This window comes from Branchiostoma floridae, chromosome 4, assembly GCF_000003815.2.
Source record: "Branchiostoma floridae strain S238N-H82 chromosome 4, Bfl_VNyyK, whole genome shotgun sequence".
Lineage (NCBI taxonomy): Eukaryota > Metazoa > Chordata > Leptocardii > Amphioxiformes > Branchiostomatidae > Branchiostoma > Branchiostoma floridae.
Window position 1 is genome coordinate 28,686,693 of NC_049982.1, and position 12,145 is coordinate 28,698,837.

The 12,145-nt window shown below is 43.2% G+C and overlaps 1 protein-coding gene across 1 annotated transcript in view; it reads right to left on the reverse strand.

Annotated features, from left to right (window-relative positions):
* Positions 1 to 267: 267 nt before the first annotated feature.
* The window catches only part of LOC118412793, a 15,455-nt gene continuing 3,577 nt past the window's right edge, over positions 268 to 12,145 (reverse strand). The window contains exons 2-12 of the mRNA XM_035815814.1: positions 11,222 to 11,390; positions 9,198 to 9,314; positions 5,642 to 6,174; positions 5,010 to 5,273; positions 4,621 to 4,761; positions 3,867 to 3,968; positions 3,604 to 3,753; positions 2,993 to 3,054; positions 2,627 to 2,666; positions 2,176 to 2,214; positions 268 to 1,961 (exon numbers count right to left, since the gene is read on the reverse strand). Coding sequence (XP_035671707.1) covers positions 1,671 to 1,961; positions 2,176 to 2,214; positions 2,627 to 2,666; positions 2,993 to 3,054; positions 3,604 to 3,753; positions 3,867 to 3,968; positions 4,621 to 4,761; positions 5,010 to 5,273; positions 5,642 to 6,174; positions 9,198 to 9,314; positions 11,222 to 11,390 — 1,908 coding nt within the window. The 3' untranslated portion in view covers positions 268 to 1,670. The remainder of the gene's footprint in view (positions 1,962 to 2,175; positions 2,215 to 2,626; positions 2,667 to 2,992; positions 3,055 to 3,603; positions 3,754 to 3,866; positions 3,969 to 4,620; positions 4,762 to 5,009; positions 5,274 to 5,641; positions 6,175 to 9,197; positions 9,315 to 11,221; positions 11,391 to 12,145) is intronic.

Consider the following 12,145-nt stretch of genomic DNA (forward strand, 5'->3'; position numbering starts at 1 on the left):
TTAAAAGCCGCCTGTCTAAGCGCGGTTAAAAGCCGCCTATCCGAGCGCGGTTAAAAGCCGCCTGTCTAAGCGCGGTTAAAAGCGCCTGTCCGAGCGCGGTTAAAAGCCGCCTGTCTGAGCGCGGTTAAAAGCCGCCCAACAGCGACCAACAGCCTTGTACCGTCAGCGCGGATGAAAGCCTCATAGAAGCAATTCTCTGTAAAAGAATGTGAGTTACATTGTGCAATAACATGTTCCTATTACCTCAAAAGAATCAACAGTCCGAAAAAAAATTCGGTTCGTATTTTACTGTTTATTCTACAATCAATATCAACATAATAATACTACACAGCATTTACAGAAGAATCATAGCATAAAATCACACTACTCTGAATATGTCAATGCTGTACACAGAATATAAAGTTATGACAATGCTTGCTTGGCTTGCTTTGGTAGTGTGAGACGTGACTGTCAGTTACATGCTTGTACAGACTACATGTATGGTCCCTGTTAATAGACCTCCAAATAGATACCACAGCCATATTTGTAGACACATGAATATCAAACCTAATTCAGTTATAAGGAAGATATTTTCAAGTTGCAAACATTGTAGATACAAGAAGACACTTTCATACAAAGTTGATAGAGCTGAGTTGAAAGTTTTAATACGAGTACAAGGTTGCTTTCCAAAAATTTGAAATTTGCTGTTCTTTCAATAGGACCTTGATTATGTAACTTTGTTACAGCTATCTGGATAATTCTACAGGCTTTGATAGTGTTTCTTTGAAAAACATTAGAGAAAAATATTTGAATTTTGGACCAGTACTTTATGCTAATCTGACTCTGCCTTTGTTTCCAGCATGTATACAGTCTGGGATTTTTATTAGTTTATGTATTTGTAGGTTTCAATTCAGCCCTTTAGCTGCTGGGATGGTCACAGTAGGGAGTACTTCCTCAGTGCTTTACCCAGGGCACACTGGATTTCTCCTTAAAACACACTACACAAAATACACTATCCTTTTCTGCAGGCGGGTTGACCCTGAAAAGGGATGCCCAAAACACGCACAAGAGAGGCCTATTAATAAGAGGGATGTACATCAAATCTAAACCTAGTTTCCGTCCTGTTTTAATGTGTATATCCCTCCTACGAGGGATAACACTCTACTATTGAGTACTTAGAGTGTATAAACTACCATTTGACTAGAATGATTGGGTATCTAATTTGGCTGGAGATTTCTTTCATGTGTGAAAACGCCGAATATCATTGAATGGATCCTAGATAATGTTCCCAACAACCAAAGAAGCTATCTTTCCACTTACTGATCAACAGACCCATGTACTTTGTCATATTCGTGAAATACACGGTCATAGCATTGAAAAGTAAAACATCTAAAGAGATGACATAGTCTACTTTTAAAGACTAACTAACTCATTGTAGCCCTGAAACACTGTGTGGTAAGCCGATTATACTTAGAATGATTTATGTACTTCGGTCATTTACAAGATAAATACATGACAAATAATTATGCTAGAAGGCATAGAACAGTAGGCATAGCATAGTACAAACACTTGATAGAACTTGCAGATTGAAAAAAAAACTATATACGGCGTGCTATAACTAAAAAAACAAAAGCGAGTATACCCCTAACACCTGTCAAAACACATTGATGATGAAAAATAATGAAAACACACTAGTTAGCAGAAAACTGGGGCATGCCAAACACCCGGAGGTGCTCCTCCTGTGCGAGGGTCATGTCGTCATTAAAGTTTACAGTGCAGACGACATCCTTCGCAGAAATAAACTCATCTTTGAGCGGTACCCCGTCGCTGTCAACCTCTTCCTGGTACGTGTCGTCATCTGTTTTATCGTACCACCTCACCTTCAGCGGCTTGGAAACGACGACACGACCGAACCAGGGTTCAGGGTCCTTGTCTTCTGTCGTCCCTTTGAAGGCGATCATCTCATCCACCTCGTAGTTGTTCTGCATTGTGGGCGAAAAACATACTTAGCTCATAACAGAATACGAAATATTAATGAAAAATCTATTTGAAGACACCCTTACTTTGTTGACATATACAAAAGTCTACTCAAATCACACATCGTTTAACTTTGACCCCATTATAGGTACGTGAATGAACGTGTGCCTATGTCACGACAAAGTGTGACTATGCGACTAGACATAAATCATTACCGACCTTCCTGGGTTCATTCCTTCGGGACTTCGGTGCAGATGACTGAAACGACAAAATGCGACATAACTGATTGAAACATGGGGAGTAGTCTTGCAATCTTGATTAAGCTGCAGTTATGTGACAATTTAACGTATTCAATCAATTTCTAATTCATACTGACTGTATAGATGACAGCTAATGGTTTTTGCTAAAATGCTGTGAGCACTTATAAATACAGAAGATGGTATAGAAATATCATTTATTCATGCTATATTTTCTATAAGAGGTAGGTTGTCTTGTTTAAGAAAATTCGAAACTGATTCCGGTCATTTTGCGTTTTGAAATAAGATATATTTAACATTTATTTACTGGAATAGGTGACAACATACTATTTGTACCGTTAACCCGCCTACTACAAAATGAAATCTAGATATTACCAATGTTCATTCCCGACGTAAAAGCCTTACGGGCATACCTGGTTGTCCTGGCTGTCTCCGCTTATGTTACGTTTGTTGCTGAAATGTAAGAAGATATAACATTAACTTTGTAAAGGAAATCTCGCATACCTTGTTTTCATTATTACTGAGTAGACAACGATTTCAGTTAACCACCGTCCACACTAAATTGCATATCAAGTCGATCGAATTGAAGGTTCCTTGTGAAATAGAAAAACGTCAATGTGCCTTTTCATTAATTATTAAGAAGTGACTTCTTAGACGTCATATTGACAATGAAAGGAAAACAGATACGTCAACGGTTATGTGCTGTACGTGAAAAAGAAACTTAAGGACACGTGCTTCTGAGTTCTTGATGCTTAAATTATCAACAAGAAGAAACTAACCCTTTCCTGCGTGTTGTTTTCAGCATACCACTAGCACTGGGCATTGCTCCGTCGCCAGCGTTCTAACAAAAACAGACCTTTTTTCGTAAGTCATCTAACATCAAATCAGCTATCTAGCACAGACCATTAAACTCTACATAGTAGGATGTGCCCAAGGAAGAAAAGTTTATCAACCTGAAGGTAACAAATGATGACGACGAATGCATTTATAATGTTTCTGAGTCGTTAAAGTTTGCAACCTTGCTTTGTTTTATTTCCACATTTTTGTATTCGCCTTCTTACATAAGAGATGAAGTGTATGGATTTGTCGTCGTCTGACCAAGTGATGGCGTTACGCAACATCCGGGACACATTTGTGTGATAATGGGCAGGAAAACATTTCGTTCAGCTTTGATCACCGAATTGTATCGTGGTTTTAATTCTCAAAGCTACTTTTCAGGGTTTTGCTTGCTTCCATTTAACAATGAGCTTAAGAGTCACCAAATAGACATATTTTACGTTTCTCTATATAAGGTCGGCACAAAATCTTGCGGAGTCGTGAGCAAATGCTAGTTGTATGCCTTAGGGATTATATCAGATTATGATCCAAAAAGCTACTTAATGCTGCTTACCTCCCGGAGCCCTTCCAACTCCAGCAGCATTTTTTTCTGCTCCTCCCTGCTTTGTTTGATCTCCAGCTGGAGATTTTTGGTGTCTGCCCTCGCCTCTTCCAGCTTGTCATGTGCAGCCCTGAGTTCCATCTCCTTCTTCTTGTAACTCTCCTGCATGGCCAGATATAATTAAATGTTTATAAAGCATAAAATTATTCAATGAAATATCCTGCTGATTTGTTCAAAGCTAGTAAAGTAAACCGACACCTTAGATTTATAGTTACCTTCAAAGACGCCAGCTTAGCCCGCAGGGTCTGGAGTTCTGCTGCCTGTTTATCAATGACGGCATCTTTCCCGTCACTAGTGTCAGCGCTGCTGGGACTCACCTGCATGGAAACATGAAGCATGTTTTTGTGCTGCAGTGACTAATCGGCAACAATTCTACTGACAACTAAAACGAATATCAAATCGGTTTCTTTGTATTTGGTACGGACAAGGTGCGCTTATTTAACGATTTGACACAGCAGCACAGGTAACTACTATTAGATCGATACGTTAAGCGAAGTGGAACCTGCCCAAATGCGACCTCTCTCCTCCCGATACCCCCTTTTCAAAAGTAAATATATTTAAGTCAACAACATGTCGGATAGGAGTGAACTCCAATCACATACCTTAGGCTAACGTCTCATTTCCACAAAGGGGCCCGGCCGGGCAGCTTTGTGGAACGACAGGTTCGATATAAAAGACAACAAGAACACAAAATGTACCAAAAATAATTCAACAGTATGCCTTGTGCATATTTATTAGCATCATCTTTAATTTTTCGTTTCCGTTAACAGTCCGGCCGGGCCCCGGGTAGGAAATGTGACGTAGGCCTTAGCGGGATCGCTTTAAGCAACAGAGATTAGTCATTGGAAAGCTGACTTAACTGTCACACATTCTATTTCAAAAAACAATACGTGGCAAATTTTCCTGCTAACGCGAATATGTTGTACGCTAGACAATTCTCAAATTATCTAAGGCGAAAAGATTCCTCACCTTATCTTCTTCACTTTGCGGCGCACGCTCGGGACTGCTGGTTCCGGGTACAGGTGCAGGTACACCAGCACCTGCTACGGCGCTGTCACGTGACATCTCCATGGCTGTCTTTTGTTTCTTCTTCTTGCCTTTGTCTTGTGACTTATGGGAAATACAACGTTTAATATTCAGCATTGTGAGATGACAGATATCAACTTAATTGCTCATAGGCATTAGTAAAATGCATATAAATTCACACGTGCAAACGCACATGGACATGTGCCACCTGCTTTTGACATAAGGCTCCTTACTGCATTGTTGACTTTTGACGAACAGTAACATGCATCAAACGGCGTTTATTTCAGGTGTATCACCGATATTTTAAGTAATGTAAATTAGATGTTACGTACCTCATTGTCGAAGCCATACTCCAGATCCCCGTTGAGGAGTTTCTGGAGTAGTTCCATCTTCTTGTCCTCGTCCTTCCCGTCAAGGAACTTGAGGTTACAGGTTTTCAGGATCCTGCTCCCTCTGGGCTGTTTGAGGATGCCCCCCTGCTGCCACTTCTCTACAAACTCGCACAGTTTGTTCCACACCCTGCACGACGCTGTGGCAAGGCGAAGTTCCAAGCCGTACAGGTTGCCAAGCCTTCTCCTCCTTGACGCTTTCACTGTCTGTAAATGAATGAACAAGGAATAAATAAATTGTGATTAAATCAAATAATAATAATTCGAACACGTGTCAAATAACACAAAGTGCGAAACTGTACAAATGAGTTGCAATACAGCGTGGAGATAATCAAAAGACAACTTAGTGCGCAGTCACGTGCACATAGGTCGTGAGAGGGTCGTATGATCACTAGCTTCGGGGATTATGAAGCAAAGACCAACTGTATTGGCTCACAAATTTCTGTTTTGAATCCATGTCGGTGGTTGGTTCTGTCACGGCTTGCTTGATCGATGGCATCAAAATCGTACGACGATCGCACGACCTATGTGACCGTGCTTTTAACAAGAACAACACAACACATCATAACACTTACGGGGACAACCGCCAGCATCGTAACCAAGCCATCCTTCCACGGATCCTCTATCTGCTTTTTTTGTGAGGGCGTCAAGTCAACAGTGGTGAGGTCAGCCTCGTTTGTGTACCCTGCCTCTGCATATGCAGCGGCCCTGAAAGTGAACAAACGATCTGCGGAGGAAGGTTCGAGGGCAAAATGGATGTTGTTGTGATCCATTCCTACCCTCTTCGCAAGGCTGTCGGAAAGGTCACAGTAGACCCTGGCCATGACATTCCGGTACGCGTCTGCACTGGGGTCTTCGGCGAGCAGCTTCTGCAGCGCGAGGCGGGTGTGGTTGCCACCTATCACCTCGTAGGTGTAGCCCTGCAAGTTTCTTCTGTTAAAATTCGCCGGCGCCACCCCGACTATGTGGACAGCCAGGATGGTGTATGGGCCATCCCGACAATTCTTGAATGCTGTGACAAGTCTGTCCACATGGCCGGGGTCAGCGTGTCGGCATAGCCGCTTCCACATTGGCTCGATCATCTTATGTACAGGGATCGAGTGGTCGCCTGTAAGCAGCAGATAATGGTCTAATTAGTAAACAAGAAGCAATTTATCTATCTATCCATCCATCCATCCATCCATCTCATCCATCCATTTCAATTTACTTAAGTCTCCTACATTCAGATAAAGTACCGTAATGTTCAGGGGTGCCTAAGTAACCATACGATCCTTACGGAAAACATACGATCCACATCATCCACTACTAAGAAACATACGATCCCTACGGAAATCATACTATCCACTACTAGGAAACATACGATCCTTACAGAAAACATATGATCCACTACTAGAAATACACGATGCCCACTTGTGTTCTTAGCCATGATAAATGATACAAGACCCTCAACAGACAACAAACACTGGAAATATGTGGACAGTTTGAACTTGGGAGAAGTCTGACCAGTATCCGCTTCAACAAACTTACAGTCCGACCTTAACACCCTTGACACCTGGGCCGAGCAAGCTGAGCTCAATGTCACCTAATCCCATAAATTGTAAAGCCATGTACTTTTGCGAACTCCTCCTGGGATGCAGCCACTCACTCTTGGTGGTCAGACACTCAGCATCATCACACAGGCAAATTTACTGGACCTACACTGGTCTGATCACGTAGATGCCATGGTAACTAAGGGAAGCAGACACTTGTTTTTCCTGAAAAGACTAGGCCGAGCAGGTGTCCCTCTTCCTGACCTGACCACTGTGTATTGTGGATATATAAGACCAACACTTGAGTACGCTACACTCTGCTGGAATGCTGAACTCACAAGATGAGCATCTTGTGACAGCATTGAAAGAGTCCAGAGACGGGCATGTAGAATTATGCTGGGAAGTCAATATCTCTCATATTCTGATGCCCTGTCAACACTCAGCCTCCAAAGTCTGTCAGAACGCAGACTGACCTTGTGCCAGGACTTTACCCTTGCAGTTACGAAAGCTACAAGACACGCCCCCTGGCTACTCCCAGCTCGAAACCCGTCCCACAACATGCAACTCAGGCACGTCAATACAAACTGCCAACTGGGACAAAGCGGTATCTGTCTATCTCAGTCCCAGCCATTCTTACCCTACTAAACGCTCTGTAGTTTGTGACCACACTGCTCCCCACGACTAGTTTCATGCTATATCAGAGTCATTTACTACGCTCACACAGTGCAATCATTTGTTGTAAGTACACCCCGACCAATCGAATGGGGACATCCCTCGCGAATGTGTACACTCCTCTAGAAAATAGGCCACTCCTCGACTTTCAAGGGGACGCTCCTCTTGGAAAGGGGATGTTTCTCCCTCAATTAGGGGACGCTCCTCCGGAAATGGTATGGTTATCGGGCACAGGGGACGTCCCTCCAACACCCCCGCCGGCCCGTGGAATCGGCCGCTAACCCGACAAATCCCTTTCTAGTTCATCTAAATCACAACATCCAAAACTTTAACCCCGCCAGTGCTCTCGACAAACGTCACACCTCGCCAGGTAATGATAGTTTTTTATTAAAAATTGAGGCATGTTGGAAAAAAAGCCGCCCGCGCGGCAGAACATCACCAGTCTTCAGTGTTAAAATGGCGGCGTACCGCACGTCCGGCAAGCACAACATCGAGCTTTAGCCTAAATATCCGCGTGCTTGTCGAGTTTTAAGGCCTCCCTCCCTAACACACGTACATGGGAGAAGTTTCTAACACGATGTCATGCGTAGTTATCTGTTATGGCTTGTGAAAAGGCCGCGGTTTACTGGAAACGCCCGGTATTACGGCTTATCGATACCGTCCACCTGGCGACCGTACGTGTGCTGGGGAGGGAAGCCAGTCTCGACAAGCACACGGATACGGTATCGGGCCATGTAGCCGCGTTGTACAAAAAATCCCGAATAACTACGTCTGACATCGTGTTAGAAACTTCTCCCATGTACGTGTGTTGGGGAGAGAGGCCTTAAAACTCGACAAGCACGCGGATATTTAGGCTAAAACTAGATGTTTTGCTTGCCGGGCGTGCGATACGCCGCCATTTTTAAACTGAAGACTAGTGATGTTCTGCCGCGCGGGCGGCTTTTTTTCCAACATGCCTAAATTTTTAATAACAAACTATCCTTACCTGGCGAGGTATGACGTTTGTCGAGAGCACTGACGGGGTTAAAGTTTTGGATGTTGTGATTTAGATGAACTAGAAAGGGATTTGTCGGGTTAGCGGCCGATTCCACGGGCCGGCGGGGGTGTTGGAGGGACGTCCCCTGTGCCCGATGACCATACCATTTCCGGAGGAGCGTCCCCTAATTGAGGGAGAAACATCCCCTTTCCAAGAGGAGCGCCCCCTTGAAAGTCGAGGAGTGTCCTATTTTCTAGAGGAGTGTGCACATTCGCGAGGGATGTCCCCATTCGATTGGTCGGGGTGAAGTAGCGTGCGTAGTTGTAAATTGTCTTCAGTTGCGATGTACTAAGTATGTATGTTAAATTGTAATCGTTGTATACTTTGTATTTGTCAATCCTATACTAGTACTCTTGCTTGTGTAACAATAATGTACAAAAAAATTGTCAAGCAGAGCAATTCAGCCCCTCAGTTTACTAATTTGCTGGACTACGTCACTTAAGCGGCAAATTCAAGATAGTGGACTCTGGAGAACTTCCTTTTTTTCATGTGTAGTTGGTACAATAATTTGCCGCCTAAGAAGTCAGCATTACTGTAGGTTGGGGTTTGGTGTTTAGCAGAATATGATAAGCCTGTACGCAAAGATATCGTAACGAATAATGAGCAATCCCGAGGCCGCCATAGTGAATCTGCCGCTTGTGTGACGTGACCCGAGCGTTGGTCCAAAAGATTAGTAAGAACCGTATGTTTTCCGTAATGATCGTATATCTCTAGTAGTGGATCGTATGTTTCCTAGTAGTGGATCGTATGTTTCCTAGTAGTGGACCGTATGTTTTCCGTAAGGATCATATGTTTCCTAGTAGTGGATCGTATGTTTTCAGTAAAGATCGTATGATTATTTAGGCTCCCCTGATGGTTGCGCTACAAAAACTCTGCCCAAACAGTCTGACTTACCCACAAGATGCCGCTTGATAGCATCTCTCTCTAACTCTATCGAGGTATCTGGTGGGGTAGATTTGGCCGCTGAGGAGCTCGGTCCATCCGCGGATCCTGAGGAAGACGTTTCTCCATCTGTGTATATGAGTAATAAACTCCCATTATTACTATAAATACATTACGCTTCAGTACACAATATGCTAAAAGCTTACACATAGCCAAATATGCCCCACGATCATTAGTAAACCAATGTAGGAGGTAGGTCGGAATTTGGGAGCCAATGTACGGTCATGGCTAGCTTATAGCGTCGGACATGCCCCAAGCAGCTCCTTACCGTTTCTTAACAAATTGCAGTCAATGATCTAATCCAGATCGAGTTTCAAATGTCACAAACTGACGAGTCTTTCTTGACTGATTCTTAACTCTCTAAGGAAAAGGAGCACAACCAGCGCATTTTGAAATTTCATTCTTAAGCAAAATGACCCTTTCATCTATGTTGTACACACCAGAAGGAAACCAGAATTCAGCTTGAATCGCATTTACCTTTAAACATACTTCTAGGGCTCTTCTGTGTTTATGGTTGCCTGTTGGTCGAGAGTGGTTGACACACATTCTGATAGTAGTTACTTGGTTGAGAATGAGTCGGCAAAGATCTGTCCATAAAGGCGCTGGTATTTCAATCACTATGCAGGATACGCTAGCTAACGTGAATCAAAACCACTGCGAACATTCCATGTTTGAAGCTCCCTGCTGCGAAATCAAATTTCCGCAAACTTAACGTTAAGAGACATTCATCCCAGAAGCGAGTGCTATTTTCTGATAGACAATATTTAGGGCTACAAATTCACCCGACTTTTTACTTATGCATTTTGCAATATATGATTTTGCCAGCATAGCCAACTTCCGACACACTTTCGTAGACGGAATAAGATTGACAAAGCAGTGAAGTGACTATCACACACACAAAAAAGATAATCTCACCTTGGGATAGAGAGAACTGGGCACTTAAGTCTGGGTACTTAAGAAGTTGAAAGAAGGTCAACTTGAAATGGCGTCGCCAAAACTGCCTAAAAGTTCTCAGCACACAGTTATGCAAGACCCTCGTCCCCAATAGTAGTTCGGGTATAATGTCAGGGCTTGAAATAATTTTTCTGCATGCCTGCACTGGTACAGGTAACATTCATAATTATCTGCATCACTTTGAATGTAAGAACTATGGATCAAACTGAAATTGTTCAGAAAGAATTTTTTTCTTTTATACTTTATAGGTGGTAATAGTTAGGACCGCTAATAACAATCCAAATACAGCTACATTATACATTTATATGTAAAACCCAGTACATGGACCAGAGCAGGTTAGCACCTTGCTATAAATTTTTCATTAACCATGTAGATGTAAAACCTGTGCTGAAACCTTCAACTACAGTGCGAATTCCACAGGGAGGGCAACATCATTGCATTTGACTGATATGTCAGTAATTGAGGTCGGTTCACTTGAAATGTATCATTTTTGTTGCCGTCACACCCGCCGTTGCCATTATAAGACCTAATGCGGCCGAAAGCCCGCTCATCCCTTACGGGGTGACATACCCTTACGCTGACTAATTCCAAGACGCGGATGCGTCAATTCCGGGTGATTGGTGTAAATCAACGTATGGCTGATAAGGGACGGAGGTTCGCCAACGCTAGACAAAAGAATTTGCACCATCGCACACCGGAGCATGCCCATATCCTTTTTCGAAAGGCGTGGTGGGTTATCTAACGTACGTGGGGTGTGGCTCTCCGCAGACACCTCCATTTAACGTCCTATCCGAGGGACGTTAAGCCAGGTACTCATTTATACCTGAGTGAAGTGATGAAAGTAGTGTAAAGTGCCTTTCCCAAGGGCAAAGGATGGGTTTCAACCGTGGCAGGTTTCGATCTCGTGACCTCTTGGTACAGAGCCCGCCGCGCCTCCAATTGCGCTAAGGGATCTCCTACTATACACAGTACACAGCGGCACGTTTGGACAGTCAGTTGTATACACGCATTTCTGCACATACCTTTAGAAGATGCATCACTACCCAGCTTGGAGCATCTTCCCCAGGCAGTCAGGAATGCCGATCTTGAGCCCTGATAAGCCGCATTGGCAAACAGCTTACAGAAGTCGTTTGCGTCCTTCTGGAACCCTTTGAGTGGCACCGAACAGTCAGGTCCTACTTCGAGGCGGATCTATTTGATATAAAACAAAAAGTACACTCTCATTGGCATGGCATAGAATATCACTAACAAAATACGGTCAAAACTAATGAAAGGCAATCGTTATCTTATTACATCTGTCTGAAGTTTGAAAATTTAATACATCAGCGCTAAAGGGAACAGGAATTTCATTATTGGAAATATAGGTCAATCATGTAGTATCACCATCGCGGATCTAACTTGGCCATCATTATAGCTAAACAGATTAGAAATTACAGTAGGCTGGGAACTATTATGATCTAGCAAAATAAGAAGCATTGACTGATGTATCCAACAAATATTTAGTACATTAACAGAAAAGCTATAGAATTACACAGTCAATTTTGGGGAGGACGAAAGAGAAGAAATATGGTTTATATACTTAAAACCCACGTTTACCCTCCGTTGGCCTGCGGCTGTCAGACCGGAAACACACGCGGCGCGTGAGTACAAACGCCATTCGTCCACAACAGACTTCGAACCAAGCTACTCTCAATGACTCAAAAGCAGAGATTAGAATTCGGCTGTTTTTGACGCTTTTAAGGCATTTTATTGGGATCTCAATTTTGTAACGTTTCTTTACGTCTTGCGACTACGCATAAAGAACTTAGTACCACATAGAAAATAAGACTTTTTTCCATGGGCGAAACTGACCAAGTCGGCATTTCCAACATTGGTTTTCTAATGCCGAAATAGGGAGTCCGGTAGCCTGGAGTCCAAGCACAGCTCCAGCCTTGTTAGCTTTGTTC